The 25,508-nt window shown below is 42.0% G+C and overlaps 1 protein-coding gene across 7 annotated transcripts in view; it reads right to left on the minus strand.

Annotated features, from left to right (window-relative positions):
* The window catches only part of LOC111670848 (CUGBP Elav-like family member 2), a 30,565-nt gene extending 5,072 nt beyond the window's left edge, over positions 1-25,493 (minus strand). The window contains exons 1-12 of one of the 7 annotated variants that reach the window (XM_023427764.2): positions 25,351-25,493; positions 13,433-13,623; positions 10,393-10,475; positions 8,733-8,781; positions 8,060-8,194; positions 7,060-7,139; positions 5,657-5,818; positions 4,392-4,455; positions 3,619-3,753; positions 2,822-2,950; positions 1,574-1,750; positions 1,289-1,432 (exon numbers count right to left, since the gene is read on the minus strand). In XM_023427764.2, the coding sequence (XP_023283532.1) occupies positions 1,289-1,432; positions 1,574-1,750; positions 2,822-2,950; positions 3,619-3,753; positions 4,392-4,455; positions 5,657-5,818; positions 7,060-7,139; positions 8,060-8,194; positions 8,733-8,781; positions 10,393-10,475; positions 13,433-13,623; positions 25,351-25,463 (1,462 nt within the window). In that variant the 5' untranslated portion in view covers positions 25,464-25,493. Of the gene's footprint in view, positions 1-1,288; positions 1,436-1,573; positions 1,751-2,821; positions 2,951-3,618; positions 3,754-4,391; positions 4,456-5,656; positions 5,819-7,059; positions 7,140-8,059; positions 8,195-8,732; positions 8,782-10,392; positions 10,476-13,432; positions 13,624-15,165; positions 15,184-22,038; positions 22,179-22,579; positions 22,905-25,350 lie in introns of those variants that run through there. The other 6 variants (XM_023427763.2, XM_087179735.1, XM_023427766.2 and 3 more) reach the window with 6 other exon arrangements.
* Between the last annotated feature and the right edge of the window lie 15 nt (positions 25,494-25,508).

A 25,508-nucleotide genomic window follows, 5' to 3' on the forward strand; every position in this document is an offset into this window, starting at 1 on the left:
CTGTTTAATGTGTCTTCATAACCAGGCAGTGCCCAGACTCAAGTTATGGTGATGTTGCCTTAACGGTGTTGTGTACAACACAACATAACAAAACAAAATTAATAGATTTTCTCTGGAAATACGAAGCAAACCACCATTGCAATGAACACTATAGCTTGGGACCAGAAACCAATAGACAACTGAAAACTGGGTTTGTTTTAAGTTGCTCTTTAACAACATTTCAGCATCATTTTGTGTTGCATAATTTCTGTTACACGGTGCCAAATTCAAGACAAGGAGCTCCTGGTCTGTGTAAGTCTCATGACAAGCTCAATGATTAGAAAAGACAAACAGCACAAGGGATGGCTAGTTATGTCATTCATGAAGTAATAATACCAAAGATTCAGTTGTTACAGTTTCTCTTATGTGTTATGTTATTTGTTATTTGTTCAGATCAGTTGAAATGTTCCACTGAATTTACATTAAATGCATTAGAAAAAATAAATATTACTTATTTAAAACAGCAATGAAAACAATAAATGAATCACCAGTCAGTTAAAGTACAGACATCAAGATAATAAGCCATATAAACAGTATTTCTGTGTCGTGTTGACACAATCAATTCTGTCAACATACCCGTCTTTACATAACACTTGAGCAGTACTCAATGAGTGGTATACTTTAAAGCATTAAAGCTTCATTGAAAAGATGAAACCAATGAATGTAATGTAAAGATTAAATTGTTTGTTTAGCACTGTTAGAGATGAAATGCCTCAAACTGAGCATGTTAATGAAGACAAAAGACTTTTGATTTGGTTTGAAAATAGAGTTTTTACTGTTTTCAGCTGAATGGGAAAGTTTCACTGCGCTCACCTTTAATCTAAATTTAACACATGGCCACACAGGCTTTTTTCATTCACATAACTAGTTTGGAGGCCAGCTGTGGTCCAACCAGCAGTTTAAACAAGTGTAATGTGTTACTTTATGGAAAAACCATATTAGACACACAGCACAGTATTTGTTTATGATGTAAAACATGTCTGGAGGGGATCTTTTTTACATTAAATAACATTAGCAGTGCTGTGTGACTGTCACACTTTGCATACACTACTACATCATCTGCCACTAAGAAATGCTGCAAAGAAAAACATGTGCACAGCTCTTCTTTGCACTACATCAATACTGCCTCAGCATTATTCAAAATGGAGGCCAGTAAAAATCCCCAAAATTTATAGTGGCACCATGACAACCTAATATGGTATATCACTTATAATGAGCATTCAGAGACCAGCAGCGCCAACACACTTACCAAAGCACTTGCTCAGATTGGTCTGTTTGTCAATGAAGACTTTGGCAGAGACCACATTTCCAAAAGGCATGAACATCTGCAGAAGATCTTGATCCCCAAACTCCTGTGGCAGGTGGTAGATAAACAGGTTGGCGCCCTCTGGCCCTACTCCATTTGGTAAGAAAATCAGACACTCAAGTTAGACAGAAGTTAAAATAAAATATGTTCATGGAATGATGAAAACGGACTGAAACAAAGGGAGAATTAACATGCGAGTGTGTTGGTGCGTGCTGAGGATCTGCTCACCTTCCTTCTGGCTGCCAGCAATGCTTTGCTGCAGGAGAGACTGGCCGTAGAGGGAGGGCAGGGCGGAGGCTGTGTACTGCTGCATCCCTGAGTAGGCCTGGGTCAGAGCGTCCATGGAGCTGGCTGCTGACCCATTAGCCATGGAGGCTCCCAGACCTCCATTCATGGCCCCCATACCTGTAAAACACAATCAAACTGATGCATTATAGACACTCACACACATAACTCAAACATTTTGAGCAAGTTGTAAAATGTCTGTGGCAAGTACTTAAACTGCAGTAGATGATTTTGACCACTAGGTGGCAGAAAGACAAACTCAGATTAGCCCTTGGATTGTCATGTTGTTAAAATTTAAGGTGGGGACACACCCTAATGACTGTTGGGCTGATGATGAGTATTAAGCCTTGACAACTGATCTGGCCAAGTTTCACCAGGTCAGTTCCAATCTGGATGAGTTAGTGTTCAGTCGGCAGACAAACAAACAGTGTGTGGTATGTAAAGATTATAACCTTCAGTCTCTGCCAGTCGTTCTGACTCAGATTTTTTTTTTTGTTTAATATTTGTGACTGACATCTGTGACCATGGATGTCACTTGCGTGTCACCTGTGTGTCACCTGAAGAGGATTACTGGCAAATAAACAAAAAGAAGAGGCAGAATGACGACCAAAAAGGTTTACGGTGTAAAAGTGCACTTTGACAAGTGAAACAGAGTTTCTTACCCAAACCTAGTTTTTTTTTTCCTTTTTTAAACATTTCAGCACAAACTCTCCATATAAACAGCTGCTGGTTCCCCTCCATTTTGGTTTAGGTCCCAGAACATGCAACAACTGTGTTCTCACAGATTCTGAGGTCATCTACCACCAGAGCTCCGGTCGTCTCGTTTCATTTACTCAGTTTAAGGTTGATGTCAGTTGTAGGTGGAAAAAATCTTAATGTGTGGTTTGTCCAGTCTGGTTAGGTTTCAAGTAGTTCTCAGGTTTGTCCCAAGCTTAACATGTCACTGGGTATTCAGACCAACAGCAGCCTTGTGTTAAAACAATGCAAAGGGCTGCTGGTGAGGGCAGTGAGAAACTGAAAGGCCAGGAAGGACTCTATGTGATGCTTTATCAGTTACTACTTACACATCCAGCAGAGACGGAAATCTTGCTCTTAATCTTACTTACTGTAGCTTTACAGTTAGGTGTGTGTTATATGTTTAGGTGCCATTTTGTAGTTTTCAAATCAAGCTAGTAGAAAGGAGATTCTCACCACTGACGCTGCTGGTGAGAGCGTTAAGGTTGTTGAGGCCCATAGAGGTCCCAGTGAGACCCTGCAGGGTGCCCAGAGAAGCCAAGGTGTTCATGGCAGCACCGGCACTGGACCCTGCTGTTGAACCAGCTGTTGAGAGACAATCAATCAATCAACCAACCAATAAATAAATATACGAAATATGCGTTGCCACAGGACTGACGTGCTCATGTTCAAAACACCTCATATCACTTTAGATGTCTGCCATCTTTGCCACAAATTGTTATGGTTATGAGGGGATAACAGCATTGAGGGGGCAGTTAAAAATCTGTCTCTTAACAAGGAGAGGTCATTATCGCAGCTGCAATATGCTAAACTCAGATGGAGCCAATGTATATTTACACAGACTAAAAGGGAAATTGGGGGTCTCATAAAATTTTATATGTTGGTGATTAACTTCCATAAAAATCAATGAAGAATGGCTGACGACCACAAATGGCAGATGAGGGACGTTTGCAGAGCAGTTGGTAGGAACCATCACAGCAGCAGGAGCACTGACTTGTGGATATTTATGCTTCAACGGGTGAGGAATTTTTATTTAGACTTATATTTAAATGTGAAGTTAAAAACCAGGAAAATAGACACAGGTTATTTACCAATTACAAACCAGGTCAAAAACTCAGCGAGCAAAACGGATGCATACACTAATCTAACTGAACTAAAACAACCGTTCATCAACAGGGTTTGATTCTTGAGTGTTTAATACTCTATGTACAGCACACACACTACAAATTCAGCATATGTTAGTGTTCAATTACCTGGACTGGCCAGAGCTCCCAGGGCTCCACTGTTTGTAGACAGGGCATTGGTGGAAGTGGGGCTGCCAGAACTCTGAGCTGCAGCCGCAGCAGCAGCTAATGTGGCCAAGTTCTGCAGCTGAAGGGGATTCACACCTACAGAGAGAACACAGAAACAGAGGTGATTATCAAAGACTTCCAAATTTGTGTTCATGTTTTTGCAGAGAAACGCCTTTCCAAATAGTCTTATAAGGAACCAACTACAGAATATATCTTTACAGTTGAAGATGGGATGTGCTTCTATGGCTGTGTCGTCAATTAAAAACTTCTCTCAGCTTTCTCTATCAAAGTTCCTTTTCAATCACAGGGAAGGGTTGTACTAGAAATAAAACTTTATCAATCCCAATCAAACAATACAGTATTAGTTTTAGGGTTAGACATGAAATTACACCTCAACATACCAAACCAGCCCCATTATAGTGATAAAGCAGCATGGTGTGTGCTTTAAACAGGGAACTTTGTTCTTCACAGATATCTTGCTTTTTAATTTGCCAAGTGAAATTAAATTAATGTGCCGAGTGTTTATCTTTAAACGGGCCTACCCAAACCTGGAATAGCAGCACTGATTATTAATGTGCCACTGATCTGAAAGAGTAATGTGATTTACAGTACTTAAAACCATGTGGGCGTAGAGCACTGAGTCACAAAGTTGGTGACATGAAAATATCCGGCTTGTTCATGTAGAGGGGATAGCTTAAGAACAGTGGTCTCGACATCTGAAAGGATGAACTCACCTCCTAGCCTCTGAATACCGTTGAAATTGCCTTGGTTACTGGTAGATGTGGCCTGCTGGAGCAGCTGTTGACAAAGAAGAGAAAGACCGAAATCAGTAATCAATCGGGGAATGCACAATTTGGTCTTGATTACCAGTATAATTGCATTGTTTTTTCCACTGAATTTCAGAACAAGACTGACGAGTCTGAGTTGCCATTGTACAAAAGATGTGTATCAGGGAAAAGACAAAAAATGGATATTACAATCTTGACTTTAGCACATTCGAATATATAATGTTCCTCTGTTTATCTGATTATTGAGAAAGTGAGTTTATTGGTGATAATCACTTTAAGTGCAGCAACAACTGAGATCTGTACAGAGCTTTCATATGTAAACAGTGTCTGGTTTAACAAAATATCAAAAAATGACAGATGTTGTAGCAATCACAAACATGACATCTGTTTCCACCTGTACGTAATATTTGGATTGATGGCATAGCAACTCATCAGTTTTTAAAGTGGAAGCAATAATCAAACAACCTGTTTTCCTGCCAGAAACAAACACCTCAGCTGCTCATGTTATGAACATGTTTAAGTCACATGTTTACTGGCTCCAATTCAAAATAGGCACATGTGAGTCACATGTCTGTGTCCTTCAGCCAGAACACAAACTGAGTGAGACAAGATGTTCCTATTCTGAGCCAAAGAAATCAGTTCATTGCTCAGGTCTGAATTCTCTGTGGTATTTCAAATTATAGCTTTTTTTTTTTTTATTTGCACTCTGCTCCATTACACTGTTTGGGTGTTAGGCCTGAAATAAGCCAGTTTAGTTACATTTCTTTAAAGTTCTGAGGCCTGGTTGTGTATAATATAAACAAAATGGGTGATGAATTCCCAGTCAATGTCACAGTTTATTGAACAGTAAACAAAAAAGAGGATCACTTGATAATGATTCAATGCAGCACACCTGAGAAACATCCCTACTGTGATCTGTTCATACATGAATCTAAACACCTCACAATATAGCAACCAGTACACCACCACAACAACATCTGACTCTGCACAGATTTACTACAAACCTCACAAATATTGTAGATATTACATGTCTGATGTGTTGCCTAATAAGTGTTTTATATTTTCGGATAGTTCTTTTTTTTGTTTTTAACCTTGACAGTACGTTAGTCCAATGAGAAGTCAACATAAGGCTTAACTAGAAGCGAAACCTGTGCCATATGATAGTGCATGACTATTTGTGCAGCTCAGCAGGGTAGCATGTCAACACTTACAGCCAGGTACTGCGGTGTGAGGGTCCCCAGGCCAGCCAGGTTTCCCCAGGTGGAGGCGCTGTTGAGCTGCTGGATCTGCTGTACTAGCTGCTGCTGCAGGCGCCGCTGCTCCTTATCTCTCTGTGTGTCGGCAAACTTCACCACCAAAGGTGAGGAACAGCCCTGCAGCAGCGAAGAGGTAAGAGATGTTAGACCGGTTCAGAAACACACATAAGAACCTACAGTGTATTCGCCAATGCAAGGACACAGTCATTGCAAGGAATTTAAAAAAAAAAAAAAAGAGAAGAAAAAAAGGGGGGGGGGGCTATCGTCTATGCCTCAAGACAATTTTATGCCTGTTGCATTCATATCAAAACTAACACAGAAGACATCTGCCATGCATAGCTGAGCCAGGCCACATTCCAAAAGGGGCACAGGACAATGCTGCAGACATTGAATCTTTTTAGCACTGAATCGAGTCCACAGACAAGCAGACAACAGATGGAGACAACACTTAAAAAAAAGACATTCAAACGAGGATATGTCAGCAGACATTAACAAGAAAAATGCATTACAATACACACAATCTCGCAAACAGACAGTCACATACTGTTCAGACAGACGCATGGACACGAGGCATGCGATGCAAAAGTATTTTGAGTTGAGAGCCAGACAGGGACCAGACTGGACAGGGAAAATGGCTTCTGCACCAGCAGCACCTCCCATGGCAGCTGAAAAATTGGGGAGGTTATAATATTGGGGGGGTGGGGGGGTATAGGTGGCACCACCACTGGGGCTTGTGTTTAATCTGGTAGGAGGAGTGTTATGTTTGGTCAGGCTCCTAATTAGACTTGGTCTGATGCTTCACTGGGGAGCCTCTGACCTGCTAGCTGTCAAATTACTGCTGCTCCACTTCCACAAAGACTCTACTGGCTACACAAGGACATGGACCCAGTTTTTGAAGAAATCTAATAGGTTAGCTGCTCCAGTCTGGAGTAATTCCTTGTTAACCTCTATTTGATTGTGGGACTATTTTCTCTGTGGTCCAAAGTATAGATTGATTATGGTAGAATGTGAAGGCTAGGCCCCTAAATATTATCAGAATCAATAGATGAGATCCATTTAGTCCAGCCCAAAATTAGAGATGACAGCAATTTTCATTGTGTCCTGTCATGTCCGTTTAACTCTGGATTCAGCAGCTATGTGTGAGGCAATGCTTCAAGTTTTATTCAATTATTTTGCAGACAACAATGTAATTTTGTAATTAGCAAGAGTGGTTTTGGAAATGACTCATACTCTGATGAATGGACGCCATCTGCTTGGACAGGCCCGTCATATTTCCAACACAAGGGGGCAGCAGAATGTAAGAAGGGGAGGGGGGAGGGGGAAGGGGGGTGAGAAATAGGTGCTAAGGGGTACAGTACCTCCATAGTCTGAGAGTGATGCATGGTTTTGATTGCATTCTGTGCCATTGCCCTGGTAGCAAATGTGACAAACGCACAGCCTGTAGGGGGGGAACAATAGGAGAGAGGGGGGGAGGGGGGGGACAAGAAGAAACAAAACAAGACAAAAGGTTTGGACAACTCGTTATGAACCCCAAAAAACACATTACAGTACAGAGAATGGCAACTCCCAAGCACACAGAACCACCCTCACTGGTTAGCACACGGAGAAAGAACACAACAAGGAGAACAGTAACACGTGTCACATGAGCACAGTGATCGACGGATTAAATAGCCACCCAAAGAGGCTTGACTATGTGGTGTCATGGTGGAACAGTCAATGTGATTATATACACATAAAATGCACAAATACAAACACACCGAAAGGATTTGATTTGCTGAAATATGTAAGATCTGCAAAAACATCAGAGGGTCATATGGTCCATTCCAAATTGTGGCTGCACTGCGTACAATTATGAGAAAAGAGCAGAAATTCTAGCTAACTGTCTCTGCTATGAGGTTTTATCATGTATACGTCAACATGAGAGCCCTGTGCCGCCTACTATCTGAGGCTTTATGCAGCAGAGAGCTATGTAGGAGATGCGACGACAGGCTAATTCCAGCCTTTGTAGAGTGTGATGAAGGAGGCGGTAAAGGAGGAGCTGAGCCGAGCTGAGCCATCCGCCAGCTGAGCCCACGAACACCAGCAGCCAGCGGTTGCCAAGGCAACGGGCCATTGTGCCGGACAGCGAGTGCAGCGGCCCTTCACTGTGAGATGTGGAGGCTGAGTGTCACAGTGACAGGAGGATAGACTATGGGCATGGAATGGGTGCCACTGGAGGTGAATAGCACTTGATTTGGGGGTGGAGGGGGACGAAATGAAGAAGCAGGGAGGGGCCTGTATAAATACTTTGTGAGAATATGTACTCGGCGACACTGAAGGTGGCCGCTGCAAGGCCAAGAACACAGTGCCTACACCTACCTCTGCTCTGACCATCTGGTCCCCGGAGAATTCGGCACTCTTCGATCTGTCCGAAAGACGAGAACATCATTCTGACCTCGTTCTCGCCATATTTCTTTGACACCATTCCGACAAAGAGTTTTCTGTCTTCAACCGCTGCAGAAGGATGAAAAGAGAACAGCCATTCGGTTAAACCCAAACAATTATGGAGCTATGAAAGAAGCAGTTACATCAGGCAGTAAATCTTGCACCTCTATTTTTCTTGTTCAACCTTTCTCCTTGCTGCCACATTTTCTGCCTCTCACTCAAGGTGCCAGCTTCTTCTACAAATCTCTGCAACTTGCAGCTTTGTTTTCCTCAGTGTCTACTTCTCTAGACAGAGGCCTATATCTTCCATTTGTGCTCTCCTGCAGATCCTCTGTACCTGGTCTTCTCTCCTTGGTGTCTTTTGAAGCTCTTAATCCTCCTAGCCCCTGACACTATATAGAATTTATGTATTGCCGCACATTCCCTGAGCTAAGTCCTTCTCAGGCCTTCATTTTGGCATTAAATAGAGACAACAAAGCCCCTGTCCCCCATTTTTAAAACCTCAAACCCCATTTATCTTGGCTAAATTTTTCCTCAATAGACTTCATCTCTGTATCCTACCATCCTCTGGCTGGTGTCACACTGCATTTCAGATGAATCCACTTACCACTTGTTTTCTCACTGTCAGCGGGTTTCATCTGGATAGGATGATGCATCTGGGGGAAAAAAAAAAAAGAAAAAAAAAGGGGGTAGAGAAATGGTTAACACGGCGTCTGTCACCCCCCACCCCCCACCCCCATCTTCAAACATTTCTCTCTGCTTCTTGTTTTGTTCTTTCACTCTAAGACCATCATCCCACACCACTGCCAGAATCAGGAGGAAGTGTCTATGAGTTAATGGCAGGGATCAAATTCCCCACTATCCAATTTCACTTCTCACTGAAGTGAAGACTCGTGATTGAACTTATCGATTCTCCCTGTCAACATCCCTTATCTTCTTTTGAACAGTTATACAGAGATGGGTTTTTCAGAATTTGATATAATACTTTCTTAACCCTCTATACAACACCATATTACATACACATACAAGGTGTGGCAAATCTGTGCTGTGAAAAATCTCATCTGAGTCAACTTCACGTCTCTGAACACGTCGCCATTTCTCAAGCTGTGTTCATTTATGTGAGAAAGTGGATGCAGAACAACTGCTCATTTCTCTGTCATTTCAAGCCATTTAACGAACACTATTGTCCAAGGCGATGCACAGAACTTCAAGTGAATATATTTTTAGCACATTTACCTGTCATGTGACGTGAAAGAAGAAATAAATCTAGCTGCGAGATGCCTGAGCAGATTGTACATATGAAAAGCGATGGGTTTGTTTTTGACGAGCACTATAGAGAAGCGGACAGATGGCCTGCTCAGTATGGGTACTGGCTAGCGTCACTGACCAAGGAGAGCAAGGCACAGAAGGGAGAGAGAACAGGGAAACAAGCTTTTCCACTGTCACGCAAACCAAACTCAGTCACCTGCAGTCAATGCCAGTAACAGTATGACCAGGAGAGCTGAGCTGTTGGACCACACTTTATTTGAAATGTCTGGCTGATTGATAGTCCTCCAGTGAAGAGCGCCAGGCCTGTATACTCAGCCTGCTACACTCATTTATCAACCTGGTTCAATATTTACCTGTAACCTCACTGACAGTGGCTCCTTTTCCAATAGACTGAGCTATTGATTTAATCGACAGCTAGAGTTGTTTGGTATAGATTTAATTGATTGGAAGGAAAGTAATTTAGAATGGTGTATAGGCTGGGCAGATTTGTAGAGGTTTAACAAGCAACTGCACTTATTCCAGTTGACTGGGCTTTAATCTCACTATATAAATCAGGTGAGGAATTAAGAGACCACACTCTCACCAGGCTCCATTGTTAAAGAGACTTCAACTTGCCTAGTTTTATACCTCTAACTTAGGGAAATAAAAATGCAGATGTGCATCAATGATTCATGAAGACAAGCATTAATAATTTGTTCCACTTTGTGGCGATCGGATCCTGTGCCTCAGTGAATAACCTGCTGCCTGGTCAGGCATACTTTACCTGATACCTGGGCGGGTGTGTGTGTGTGTTGGGTCATCTTATCAATTCAGTGTGTTGAGGCTGAGGGAGTCCTTGGTGTGGTGTTCGTGCATAGTGGGGGTTGAGATATTTCTCAGGCCAGACAGGCGTTCAGTGAGCTGAGAGCTCATTATCGGCCAGCACACAGCTCACAGCCTGCACCAGGGATGTAGAGGGGCTCAAGCAGCTAAAAGCAGTCCATACTGTGCTTACTCACCCCACTTAAGGTCTTTATGTTGTGCAGTGCATTCTGGGCCTCCAGTGCAGCTTTTCTTGTATAAAAAGTTACAAAACAGCATCCTGCAGAGTGGAAAACAGGGACAAACAATGGGCGGGGAAGAGGGGGGAGACAGACAGTATTAGAACAACGCATACAGACAGTAAATACCACCAATACTGCGGAGTAAAGAAGCTCTCAACACATCACGTTAGAAACATGTGACAGGATATTCTTAGCACCAACTGTTAGATGGTGCACACAGCTCATGTAGGAGCTTGCAGCGAGGACAGTGGAGTAATGAGATAGTTGAAGGCTGTTGTGTGACATGATCATAGAGATGACGACAGGGTTAGATACCGATGCACAGTCCACAGGTCAACACGACTTGGGCAAGCCAGGGCACAGTACCAACAACCATCAACACATCAGAGAGAGTGGTGGCGCATTGCATAAGAATCCGATCACACTCAAACACACATACAGGAGGCACAACAACACCACAAAGAGACAAGAGAGAGCAGGAGTGAGAGCAAGGAAGAGGAATCACAGGAGAAGAGAGGTGGTGGGGGAGGGGGATGAAGAAAAGAAGAGCGGGGGAGGAAAAAATAAAAAAAAGCCTCTCATCCTTCCGTCCCAGCAGACCGCCAGTGGCGTTCCAGCCTGTCAGTTTCACTGGGCTGGGGAAGTGGAGCACTGCAGCGTCTCTGACCTACATAGTGTGTATTATGCTGTTACTGGAGCTCCCAGGCCGCGGGGAGGGCTGTTGAACTCTAATATGCATCGAGCTGCTCTCTTCTCTCTCACAACCAGCTGAGTTCTCTCTTTCTCTGCTGCTTAGCCCTGCCTCCGATTTACTGGAGCTAAATAAACCATCCAGAGAGGCGTGATAGTTATCAGATGATTTTTTCATGACCTGCAGTAGACGTGACCTAAAAACAGCTGCAATCTGATGGTTCCTCCATAGGTCCGTGGCAAAGTAAACAATCAAAATGGAAGTGGGATTACAGCAATTTCAACGAATAAATCAAACAAAAGAAAGATTGATGACATAAGAAAGGGAAGAAGGGTGTATTATCTGCCATGCAAATAAACGTGAGCCTGACAGCATCAGGCCGTCATGCTTAGATGAAACTGCCCCCCACTTCTCCCAGTAGGAGTATAATGACTGGGAAAGAAGGACGGCAGTCAAATTGATGGGCGTGGGGGTGCCGCAGCAACAAATTCCCCTCTCACAGACTGGGTGAGCGAAAGACGGCTGTGATCAGGCCAGATTATCTATTGGAATACATTAACATTGCATTAACATGTCAATAGGCCATCACAGCTGACACTCCGCATAGAACAGGGGAGGGCTCTGCTTAAAAAAAAAAAAAAAGAAAAAAAAGGGGGCTTTGAACTCTTCAGCCTCCCACTGAACTGCACAGTGTTGGCTGTATATTTATATACACACACAACACATAATAAGGACCCTGGAGATTTCAGATCCGGTAAACCATTGAACACACTCAGGATTATTTGGTGATGATGAGGTGTGATTCGAGTGGTGTGCTGGTGACAGGGTGCACTGCAGTTATGACACTGACACACTAAAGGCTCTTTTTGACTGAGTAACCCCCCCCCCCCCCCCCCCCCCCCAAGAGCTCAATGTCTCTAAATGTCGTAATACAGTGATTAACATATTCAGGAAATCATTGTGGAGGGGAAGGCCTAAATATGTGCTGACAGGGCAATACTGCCAACTCCCTTCTATGGAAAGGAGCCGACATTTTGTCCAAAAAGTTTCTAGATTTGTCACGAGGTGCTTTTTTGAAAAAAGTTGCTAGAGGGGTCCGAACTGCCGTTAATGTAGCAACAAACATCATTTTGAGAGAGCAACAGTCAATGCAGAAATGCCAACATTTGGCCGGCTGACCAATGATGCAACTTCAGCACTTGTTAGTCAGCGAAAGACATTTGCATTTATAGGACTGGCCCCGCAGTTGCAGTCTAGCCAAAAAGCAGTCCCTTGACTGAGACTGAGATTTTGGAATGTGACGAGACAACACAGACTCATCTTGTTGCTTTTGGTAAATTACTTCTATGCAACTGATGTTTGCATGGATACTAGGAAGGAGAGGGGAAGGGAAACTGAATGCCAGAAAGGCAGGTGATTCTAAAGCAGTGGCATTGCTGTAGTGTTTTAAGCCTGTCTCACTTATGAAAGGCAAAAAATAAGGATAAACTGTGTTCAGTGGGTAAAATCACTGATTCACCAAGCTGAACAAGCAGTCAGCCGACGAGCTCTCTTAGACTGTCTACACCAACAATTTTACAGACCCAATCAGAGGAACAGGGGCTGATAAGGGTCAAATAGTGGCGGTGGTTCTGGACACACCTCACAACATTATGAGTTGGCCAGAGACCTTCAATGACAGCCAGGCAGCTTGGTATGTCAGGATCGTGAAACCACTGTCCAGCATCAAACATGGTACCACCACATTAAAACCCAAGAGTGGATTAGTGCCTTTAGCCATAGTGAGTCATCCAACCATCAAGGGATTGAAATTTGGGTGGTGGTGTAAACCCAGGACAGTTACATAAGGGAAACTGTCGTTTACTTTTTTCACCTGCAGTTAGTTACGGAAGACTGAGCACTTCCAGTGGCAGCTCTCTGCAGACAGCAGGCTTCCACTTCACAGTCTCCTCTAATTGCAACCTAAAGTGAATCGCTCATCTCGAGCACCATACCTAAGTGAGCGCATCGATGGATGTCTTAATGGAAAATTTCAGTTGAGCAACACTTCCTTCATACAATGCAGCTTTTAAACCAGTAAAGCAAAGTAAAAAGGAAAAAAAAATTCTATAAAGAAGGGTTATAAATTTTTTTTTTTTTTTTTTTTAAACCCGGCTGCAAAAGACAATTGAATCATCTCATCTGTAGGCACAAATATAGGTGCACTGTGTGTACAGACGAGCAATGCTGTGCAACTCCTAAGGGGACTGTGCTGAAATGTGATGGTAGATGATGTGGCACTGTGCTTTTATACTCTGACCATACCTTTGCTCTGAGGGGGATTCTGGGTGCGATCACGGAGGATGTTGATCTGGTGCACAGCTCCAAAGGGCTCAAAAAGCTCTTTTAGTTCCGTTTCTGACCAGGAGCGCGGGATCTGTCCCACAAACATCTTGATGGAGTCTGGGTCCGGCTGGTCCAAATGCTCCAGCGACCCATTCATCTTGCTGCCGTTGCTAAGAGAAACGAGCAGAAAAACAAGAAGAACTTAGTATACAAGGGTCTATACAAAATTAATTTCTTAAGTTTGAATCCATGGTCTTGCATTAAGTTCACAAAAACATACCTAAATTCAACAATGAAGCACCAAGAATTACAGGATGACAGAACACTTCAATATCAAAAGCAATGTGACAATCCTTTGAAATGCTTGCCCAATATCTAAACTAAACTGGAGGTTAGCAGCAGGCTAAAAAACAACTTATTGATATTATTTCTGTCACTTTGGTAGAAAGTGTATTAAGTGTGTGGACACACACTCTGTGAGCACAACTACCAATATGCAACCAATATTTCTTTGTTGAATGAAACAAAAGAATCAATGAAATTAAACCACAGGAATGCAGTGTTCTTGACAGCTTACAGACAAGTGCTGCATTGCATCATGTTTTTTTTTTTTGTGGTGCATCAGTTTTTGTCAAGCTTATGTTAAAATCTAATGTAAGCTTTAGAGTCACACAGTTAGCCTTGGGCACATCTGTTCTAGGGGAAGTAGTCGACAAGCTACGACAAGATATTCTTCCATTTCAGGTCACAATAATGATGCAACAAATGTTTCTAGCAGATCTGATAAATGTACACTATATATTGTTTTTGCCATACACCCTCAAATAATTTGTTAGTGATGTACTGCTCCAAATTATTTTAAGAAAGATTTGCAATCTATTTGTCTTAATGAAAATAAAATATCCAGTTGTGGAGGGCAGTTTGACAGCCATTATAAACATATTATTTGTGGTAATTATTTGTGCAGTAGACAGTAAAAGTAGTAACAATATTTTGGATTTTAGCAATAGACCCAGTTAAAAAAAGAATATAATTTAATGAACAATGGATTTTAACAACCACAAAAATAGTTTGACATTATCCTTTTTAAATCCAAATACTTCCTGGTGCACCTGTTTTCACCAATCACTTTTGAAGGAGTCAAATGCTTTAAAGAGCACTACATCCTGAGCAGTGTGGCTATTTAATGTTTACACCAAAGTAGATGCTGAAACACTATGTTGCTTATAATACTGGATGATGTAAACATTCTGAATTGCACAGTCAACTACTTAAGAACAAATATCTGAGCGACTGGGGGTAGTAGAGCAATGATGGCCATGAGTGAAATAATAAATCATGTCATTTTCCTTTGTGGCAAGCCTTTGGGAGAGAGAATCAATACCAGTGTACTTACAACTACGGCACCTTTGTCTCACTCACACAAAATCAAGCACACAAACATTTTCTGATGGCAGTAGAGACTCTGGAATAAGGCCTCAACAACAGCCATCCATGGGTACTGAGGGATAGAGATCACGTTAAGCATAAAGCATCACTCCCAATACACGCTTCGGTATTGTAGAGTATCAAAAAGGGCCATGGATCACTAGTAAAAGACAGAAAATGGAGACTATGGTACACACGTAGTCCGTAACTTCTTAAAACAACAATGTATAAGTGAGACTGACAAAAAGATACACTAATGTAGAAAAAACAAACAACAAACAGACCTTTGGACGCGAGCCATCCATCTCTTACAAATTGAGCCCAGCCGTTCCGCAGAAACACCAAACTCCTTGAGGGACCTAAATGACATACTAACAATTCACACTTCAGTTCTTGTTTTTATGAAATCCCACTCCACACTCAGTATGATTTTTTTTTTTTCCTGGAGGCTGTCAATGCATTCGAATGATGATGACATATAAACTGATAAAAGCACCACAAACAAAAGCCTCTACACCAAAAAAAGGGGTGAGTGCCCCCCTCCCACCAGCGCCGACAGCTACACGAAAACAGCACTGCAGAGCTCTAAACCTCCAAGAATCGCTGGTTAGCAGACAGAGATTTTGCAGTGCATCTCCTCCTCAGGCGCTTTGGCGATGGTACAGAGAGTAACCTACAGCTTCTTCACCACAGCAGGGGAACAATCACATATTGTTCCCCCATGCTGGAGAACACTATTCACCGTTCCTCTATAGCACAATGGGCCAAGTCAGAGGGATGCTTTGGAACACATCGAAGGCTACGTCTGCTAAGGCCACAGCACTGGTGTGTGAAACCATTTATCCAGTTTTGCCAGTGACACTGCGACGCCATTTTGCTGAGGGCCCTTTGATGAAATCTCGCTGTAAAAACGCTGCAAACCTCACTTGAAAAACTGGATTTGTGTCACAGCACACAAAAACACGAAGGCTCAAAATACTCCCTTTAACATTCATTCAACTCCTGAGCCTCCTGTAGCTGTGGATTGTCTCTTCAGTTTAGGACAGTGTTAGAGAGAATGTAACTGCAATAATACATTCTTTGGTTTTGCCATCTACTCAAACCAAAAATAACTGCAAAAAACACAAAAATATCTGTCATACATTTATACTACTCCATGAAATTGAGCAATTCCTGTCATAAAAATCATTGATTGGTTTACTTCACAGAACTATATACCGTACAGCGAACAAGTACACAGACAAGCACTGTCATACTAAGAGCTGTGTGGACCACGAGAGTTAAAACTGGAGGACAGGGAAAACAGAAGCAACAGACATGATATTTAAAAAGGAAATTATTGCTCCTGGACAAGAAATATTCCGGCCTTTCATCTAACTCTCAGCAAGAAACTGAAGAAGCGATTCCTTTACAGGCATGGTAATTAGCTATAACTAGCCCTGCTAGCTTAGCCAACCTAAAGGTGACAGCTGCCTACAAGGATCAGTGTCTGCCAGTAGCATGTCAGTTTTAAGTGTCACTTGCTGATATAAACTAGTATCTATCAGTGGAACTGGAGTATCAAGCCGTTTAAGCAGCATATAATTATGTCAATACAGAAATGGCATTATGCCAATGCAAAGGTGCTGTCAATAGTTTCTACAGGAGTGAGTTTAAAGTAAAACTCAATGGGCTCAGTGAGGTCAGAGTAACCCCTACACTGTTCAGTAAAGACATGTTGCTGTTGGTACTTTTTCAATGTATTTAAGGTTTAACTTCCACAAATTCATTTTCATTCACCTCAGACATACACAAAATGTTGGCACATTATTGATAAGGGTACTGACTCAAAAATACTACAACTGATTCTGTCAATACTCCCCCTACTGTTCCCTACACCACCTGACTCAGTGCTCACAGACAGAAGTGATGAAGTCTTTTGCTGAGCTTCCACAAACAGCCCTGTGATGTGGCAGCTCATTGCGCTCCAAGACGCCCTGCAGCAGCTGACGAGTCATTTGGAGCCAGAGCCACGACAGTTGCATGCTTACTGCTGCACCACCCATAAAAACAGGTGATTTATCTGGACCATGTGTCCTGTTGGTGAGCTCTGACCGTGCAAGTATGCCAGCGACACCTTTACTGTGCCCATAATAGAAAGCCAGCCAATTGGCCTGCTAATGTACATAATTTTGAAAGCTCAGCATTGTGCATTTGGACGATACTCGTCCTTAAACCTCCAGGGGTCACACGGACAACACGTCACATGATTTTGTTTTGTCACTACTGCTGATGGAAAACAATTTCTTCACACTGCCTGCTATTTGTGGTCACTTAGATTTTTTAAGAATCCCTTCTCTCACTGTAGTTTTAGAATTAATATTTGGTGCTTGAAATGTCAATTTAACGATCACAATGTTGCTTTGATTATGATTTCGATCAGAAATAATCTTGTTAGGGCAACGCTGAACATAATGCTGAGTGGCTTCCTGTTTTGAGTAATAGACTAAAACTTGCTTCTTTGCCCGTTTAGGCAACCACTGCTGTCATGCTTTATTGGGGATTTTTAAAAAAAGCCAAGGTTCACACAGACAGACGTAATGCTTCTGAGAAAAGAGGAAAAATATGTGAACTGAAACAGCTGTTTGCTAGTAATACCCTCAAAAAAAAAAACATTAGATGTTTCTTCTTTCAGGAAACCAGTGGCCTCATAAGCTGATTCAACAGGACACAGAATGCCTCTAATGCCTTGGTAATATCTTGACATCTGTCAAGTAGAACATAAAGGCTCTCTCTTCCAACTCCATCTATTTTCTCCACTACTACACAAAGAGGCAGAATATTTTTTGACAGGTTGAATAAGGTTTCACAAGCTTGGAATAAAAATATCCTCATGACAGGCTTGAAGTTAAAAACTGGCCACTGAAAACAGGAGCAGGATTTACAGAACATTTGCTGTAGGACCCATGACCAAAAAACACTCAAGATACGCGGCCCAGGTTAGGAAAAACAAATGACAACTAAGAATCGATGTCGCTTGCGGCCAGAAACTGGAGGACAATGTGTTATTTGATTTCCGTACCAAGTGGTCGGCCCTAATCAGCAAACTGTGATTCTGATGAGAAGTTATTAAGATATTTTCCTCCTGGCGTTAACTCCAGCTCAGCTCAATATGGCTTGATTTCATTGTTACATTTCCCCTGATGAAGACAGACATGTTCAATCAGCCTCTGAATGGGCTGCATGTTAACAGACGGCCAGCATCTGATGACAAGGCCCGCCCCATTAGCCCCATAATCACACCAAGTGTCCCTGGTGATTATGGATGACGTTGCCAAAGTAAAGCTTGTGTGAACGAACAGTGAAACAACCGACGAAATAAACCGTGCTCACACCTCTGTCAGCGTAAGATGGAGCATGAATCTAAATCTTCAGGTGGAGCTCACAGAACAGGCAGCAGCTTTGCTGTAAGAGACATTTGCCCACTAAAAGCAGCAATTACTCTTGATTACTGTGTGCTTACTGCATTGACTTACTCATTCACCTATTATCCTAACCTGTGATAGGCCACGTAACATCTCTAATACAAAACCTTAATGAACATGTAACTTTTTGCTTCACTTTATGTATTACATTCCACAAATTCCTCTATGGTTGTGTCCAAAATCCCTCATTTGCTAATTCCTATAAAGACAACCTCAGTAGGTTACACCAAAGTGAGCAGTGAAATGAGACTTCAGACACTTTTTAAATGTCATCATCTTGTGTCATCACTGGCGTGGAGTCAAAAAATGGGGCTTTCCACTGATGACAGAAGAGGATTGCACTCAATGACAAGAAATTCATTTATTTACAAAAGAAAACCTTTCTGACTGTATGGCCTTCATCAGTGTCACAATCACTCCCCTTTCAATATTTTTTTCTTTAACACATATAAATTGATAACTAACCGTATATAAGTGGATGGTGGAATCACTGAAGAGATCCCACATTTTTCTGTGTCCAGCTAGTTCCTACCTTCTTTTCTGGTCCAATGCTGGATGCTCATTGACTGTCATGTATGCGATGTGTATGCGAGCATGTTTGCCTTGCCATGTGCAATGCTAATTTCCTTGACAGGAATCAACTATGTGTTTTTTATTTTAAAATGCAGCTACACTGCATTCACACCTACGGGAAATAATATACTATACTACATTTAGGCGAAGGGTGGCGTCTGGGTGGAGCATGCAGGAAGCAGAATAGAAACGTCTTCAACATGCCCACTCGCTCGCTGTGAATTCTCCGTACAATGACCTGCTCTATTCACACACGGGCTCAATCTGACATTATATAGACTTTATACTGGGGAGCTGGCAGGGTCATGTCCATTTAATGTCCAGTTCTCCTGATTCAGACATTTGTGATCACACATGCAGCTTCCCCAGGTAATGTCTAGAAAAGTTCAGGGTTGCAGTGCATGTGTGAAAGCAGCTATTGTGACACTGATGATGGCCAGATGAACGAAAACACTGTCTTTTGTAAGTGATGTCTTGTCACTGATCCCGTTGTCATCATTAATTATTATAAGGATAACACACCAATTCTTCTGAGTACAGTGGGAAGTCTACATGTAAATTGTCAGATGTATAAAATCAGACATTTTACACTGTGGGACAGTCAGCAAGAAAATGATGTACATGCCATGGATAGTACATTTTTTGTTTTCATTATTTATTAATCTACAGGTTATTTTCTTGATTAATTGCTTGGCCTGTAAAATGTAATTAGTAAAAAAAAATTCCTTTTATAGTTTCCCATAGCTGGAGGTGATGCGTTCAAATGGCTTGTTTTACTGGACGATCACAAAAAATTAAAAGAAAATGCATCAAATTCTCAAATTTGAGAAGCTGGAACCAGGGAATATTTCACTAAAAATTGGCATTTACTAAAACGATTTGTCAATTATCAAAGAAGTTGTAGTTTAATTTTATGTCAAATGAATAATAAATTAATTGTTGCAATTCTAACTTTTGTTTCATTTTTAGGGAGATAAAATTCACATTCACCATTCGACACTTGCATAAAATAGGACAATAAATATAATGCACTATATATTAATTAATGAGTAAGTTCACACACAGCCGATACCTGCAATGCACAGACGCTTTCTGCTCCACAAAAGCATCAATTCAGAATTGGTTCTCTAGTTATCACATCCTCTAAATCCAATCCATTACTGCCTCTTTTGACTTGACACTGAAGAAGTGCTTTTTTCAGCCAATCAGCTGATTCCACTTCATGTGGACTGCAGGCACAGAGCATAAACTCACAAGCATACCGACCTAGACAGTGAATAATCTTGAAAACATTATGCTAATTGATACACAATTTCAGAATCATGAGTTCAGTTCATTTTGCTGCTTCAACATACTGCTAGTGTAGACTTTGGTTAATGTCTAAACAGCCAGGCAGTACTGACAATTTTTTATGGACATGGTGGGTGAATCTTGTCTTATGTAACACTGCCCCACAATATCTTTTGTTTGCAAAGTTTGCAGAAGAATTTGCTCAACCTTCGATCACACCACCCCACACTGGAGATAGGGGACTTGATTATGAGCTTTCCAAGGCTATGTGCATGTAGCTCCAGGACAGCCAGTCTTGTAATTATTGATGCGCCATGCTAGCAGCAGGAGCAGAGAAACAGGTGACAGGCTAGATCAGAGCCCTCCTGCTCTTGGCCGTAACATCTGGCTGCAAGGCACTCTCCCACCACCGCCCTCACAGCAAAGGAAGAGAACAGAACAGCTGGCCTGAGCAGCCCCAGACCCTGTGCCAAGATCCTACACTTCGCACAGATCAACAGCTCCCCGGCCACAACAAAAAGGATCACTGTGACGCTTAGCTTACTGACATAGCACTATGGCTGTGTTGACTGCCAAAGGATCACGTTTAAGCCCAGATAGTCACTCTCACTGTCAACAATCAGAGGGATAAATCAATCAAATATAGCTGGGGCAAGATGTAATCACTACCTCACTGCCGGCAAGTATTACAGATGAGATATTCTTCAAAAAATACTCTTCAAAAGTGTAAAATATTATTTGAAAAATGGGAATTTTTGGCAGTTTCTATTTCAAGGCTACAATTAAGCATCAAAACAGCTGGCTGCAGCTAATCACAGTTCAAGCTATGACTAATCAATTAATTGATTAGCCAATTGTAAAAACTAATTTGCAACTATTTTTATAAAAAAATTAAATGTCTCTTTTTTTTCAAGCAAAAAGGCCTGACATTTGACTGTCAGAATTTGCAGCTTTTTTTGTTTTATATTACAGTAGATTTGGATTGTTCAAATAAAACAAGATATTTAACCAAGTCATCTTGTGACCTCAGATATTGAAAGGGGCAATTTTCACAGTTTTCTGATGCTTCACAGACCAAACAATTCATCAAGAAAATTAGATTTATGAAAATAATGGTTTGTTGGCCCTGATCATAGTAGAATAAGATGAATGGTAAAGCATCTGAAAGCACAGCTCAAGAATTGACCTTGCAGCCATTCATACAAACCCCACTGACCTAATTTAATGAAAAGAACAGAGAAAATGCTTTTAAGAATCACTCTTACAAGAGACCAGGCAGACTACTACATGAAAGGGCAGGGCCCGTTTTGTTACAATATAAAGATTGCATTCCTGAAAGTACAAACATTTAAATTTTAAACAGTCCTGTAAAAGCATGCTGTGGTTTTGATCATGTTTTTGTCAAACGGGATTAGCTGAAGTTATGACGAGGACAGGAGCCATTATATGGACCCCTGTGCTTGGTCTTTTTCTCCCTTGTTTACATGCCCTGTCACAAGATTTCCATTAATGGCTCAATAATGTAGGAAACCACGTGTTTAGTGCCGTTAAGTAAGCACTCTACATTCAACATGGAGGGGGGCACCAGTGTCTGAGCGCTACAGCTAGCGATACGAGCTAGCTCGGCAGCTAGCAGACACAGCCCGTGTGCCGCCTACCAACAAGGTCCACTCAAGCTGTTGAGTTTAAGCCAATAACACAGACAACAAGCAGATATTAAGTCGGCAACATAATGTATTATTAGCAAACTTTAGGTCAACTTAATGCGGTTAACTCTACTCAAGGCACTTCCCTATCCACCCGTTCATTATCGACCGATTTAACACCTACCGTTTGCAGAACACACGACCACGTAAACTTGTCCACTTCTAAATAACTAACTAAAGCGCCACACAATGAGGCGGTGCTGTGTTAGAGCAGCACAAAAGACACCCCAGACTGTTGTTTTAGACGCTAATCGATGCTGTTTTTTGGAGCTGATACCGAAACGTGTGATCTCCGGAAGCACATGTCACTTGACTATTGTAGCGCCGAGCAAACTGCGTTTTCCTCCAGTCACTGAGAGTAAGACGTGTTAGCTCAGAAGGTGTGGGCTCGGTCGTAGTTAGGAGTGGTGTTATATTTACTTAACCGACTTCTGTTGTGGTTACACTCGTTATGATCGAAGTTGGTCAAACTACTTCAACTCCAGGTGAGCGTACCGTGTCATTAGCAACGTTAGCATCCCAGTTGCCAGTTAAGCTAACGTTAGCCAACTCCCAACTCGCCCCGAACTGTCTCTATGTTTTTTTTGTTTCTCTCTCTACAAGCACTCACAAATGTTTAGCTTGGCAAAGACAACGCAACACAAATCGATAGTTGGATTACTTACATTGTGTCACTCGAAGTCATTAACCGACTTTCCGTCAGAGGGTGGAAATCTAGGTTGAACGCCGAAGTCATGCTCAAAACACCGTCTATCTAACAATGAGAAGCGACGTCCGCTCACTCACAAGAGGCTCAACTCCTGCGAGACGGCGAGAAGACGAAGCAGAACAGGTGCAGGGAGGGGGCGTCTTCTTCAAAACTGCATGAGAGAGCGAGGGAGAGAGAGAGAGAGGGGGCACCGGTATCCGCCTTATTCCTTCCTCCTAATTTCTCTATCGTTCCCGACTGAAATAATTTCAGGCAAGCCGCTGTCACACTGCACACCGAGCTGCAGCAAACCAGAGGCGTGGCCTCTTCAACAAAAGTCTGAAACCATGCTGCCTACTGCTGCTGCTGCTGCTGCTGCTGCTGCTGCTCAGCAAGCCTCACTGTGCTTCTACCCCGATGTTAAATTATTGTAATGGCCCTATTGGGACGAGTACACGGTGCTCTATAGAGAGTTTACTGACCTATTTGTAGATTATGATGTTTTATCTGCTGTGGCATCACCATAATATCCCTGTAATGACTCCTACAGCATTTTCAGAAAGAAAAAATTCACATTAGAAGAATCAGATCCTGTCGAGCTTCACTGTGAAGGGAGGCTAGTCTGTGGATGAGTCAGGGATCTAATGATCCTTATTAGAGAGACATTTATAGTGTTTAAATATAGTACCCAGGTCATTACCATCATGATTAATAGTGCTGCTCCTGTTTCCATACTTTCCATTGGAATCTAAATTAGGCACCTGGCCTTCTTTATTGGGTTAGTCAAATAAATAAGATCATTTGCAGCTTGTTCATTGCCTTGTATTGTGGATAGGTGAATAAATCACTTCAAAACAAAAGTAAGATTGTTAAAATCCAGTTTTTCTGGCTGTCTTCACTCTTGCTTTCCCCCAAGGTCATAGGTCATGTTCCCTTTTGTGCTGGGCTGTTGTTCCCCTGGGGGAGGGGGAGCCTATCTTCTTTTGTTGTGCTGGACTTGCAGGGCGAGGCCTCTACACTTGGGGGAAAGGTAGGAGGGGTCGTTGTCAAGTACTGTTTGCCTTAGTAGAGAGGAAGGGTGGGGGGGGCCAGCCTAATTATCAAACCATTCATTATTGCTCCAGCAGCTGCACAATCCAAAAATATTATTCATAGCGAGTGTTAAGAAACATCCCATTTATGAAATCCGACTTAATCCTTGTATCCATAGCAATTTCAAGGCAACCTGGCATCAGGGCAGAGCATGCTCTATTAAATGGTGCCTAAAAGAGGTTTGTATGCATAATGTAATATGTGACCTATTTTGTCATACATGCAGACAAGCCCACTTTGCAACATGCATTACCATTATGCTTGAGGGCCTGCTATAAAAAGGTAGGTTAAACATCTCTGGAGAATCAGGTTTCATTAAGATGGAGGAAAAATACAATAATGTCATCCCATCTGCAGCATCCACATATTTCCTTTGATTCAATTAGATCTCAGGGGATCTTGTTGAATAGATTTGTTATAAAAGAAGCAGGATTCTTGTAAAGAGCAGCCCTGTTTTTCTCTTGTGGGTGTACAATACATACAATACACAGTACAGTTTTCTGTGCGGTACATAATGCCATCATAACAGTTTATTTCTACCATCTGGCATGCATCTCCTTGGCTTTTCTTTAGGGATGTGTATTGGAGTGGATTCCAGAGGCCAATGCCTAGTTGCTGGCACCTTCTAATACTGGCCTCCTGTTCTTAATCTGAGATTATTACTACTGTAATCCTATCATAATCCTCCACACGTACCATGCTTTTGTTGTTTACATCAAATGTTTTCCCCCCATGCAGTGAAACTGAAGTCCCAAGGGTCAGTCATTGCTGTCCAGCATTTAAATTTGCACCCTTTCATGACAAACTGCACAAATAAAATTAGCCCAGCTTCAAACAAAAATTGGCCACATTGTGTCTTTTCAAATACGTCATCTTGAATTTGAAGGCAGACTTTTTCTAAGCTCTGCCTTTCCTGAAAGTAATGGCGACCAACTGAAAATGGAGAGATGGAACTTCATCAGCTCTCTAGAGGAAATCCACTGTGTCGAGATATTCTAAGCACATATGATAAAACCATTTTATCAATGTCCAGTTTCCCTAAATTTATGCAAATTCCACAATGGATAGAAATATTTCTTCTTGTTCTTTTAAAGATAATTGGTATTTTTTGTTGTGTTTTAATGAGGAAGTACAGGAGGGCCCTGGATGGTTTCAGTAGATATTTAGTCACACAGCTTTGTGTTTTTCAGTCAACTGTGCAATTCAGAGGGAAACACCTGCATCACTAACACATTCATTATTTATAGTTTATGCAAGTGTCTGAGCCCTTGTGGAACTTTGAATAGAAGAGGAATGGAAATTTAATGATATGACAATGCAAAGCTATTGATCTTCCTATTCCAATTACATTATAACCATTTAAAAGTAAAGCAGTACTTCCTGAGTGAATTAATTTTATGTTGTGAAGATGGGATTAATTTAATCAGCCAAATTTATGAGATTCAAATAAATAGTTTCTGGGTTCCTGGAAAAAAAAAATATGTAGGGACACCAGGAGAACACACTGCGCACAGTCACAATCACAGCAGGAAGAACGCCTCAACTGGAAACAATACATCCTATGACAATATCCAGCCTAGACAAAGAGGCAGTCCAAATACAGGCTGCTCCACAAAAGCTAGCCCAGATTTGAATGAGGGGCCAACCCCAACGTACCTCATAGGCAGGTCTTCATTCCTGACAGAGATCCCGGCCGCAGAGGGGGGACAGCGCATGCTGTTGGCATACAAACTCTGCACCAGGGCCAGCTCAGAAGAGTGTTCCAACATCGGTGCTCTGGAAAAATCCACCCGGTGTAATGGACACTTTCTTCT

The sequence above is a fragment of the Seriola lalandi genome, unplaced genomic scaffold (genome assembly GCF_002814215.2).
Source record: "Seriola lalandi dorsalis isolate HSWRI2012SDOR001 ecotype SW California unplaced genomic scaffold, Sedor1 jcf7180002054862, whole genome shotgun sequence".
NCBI classification, from domain to species: Eukaryota; Metazoa; Chordata; class Actinopteri; order Carangiformes; family Carangidae; genus Seriola; species Seriola lalandi.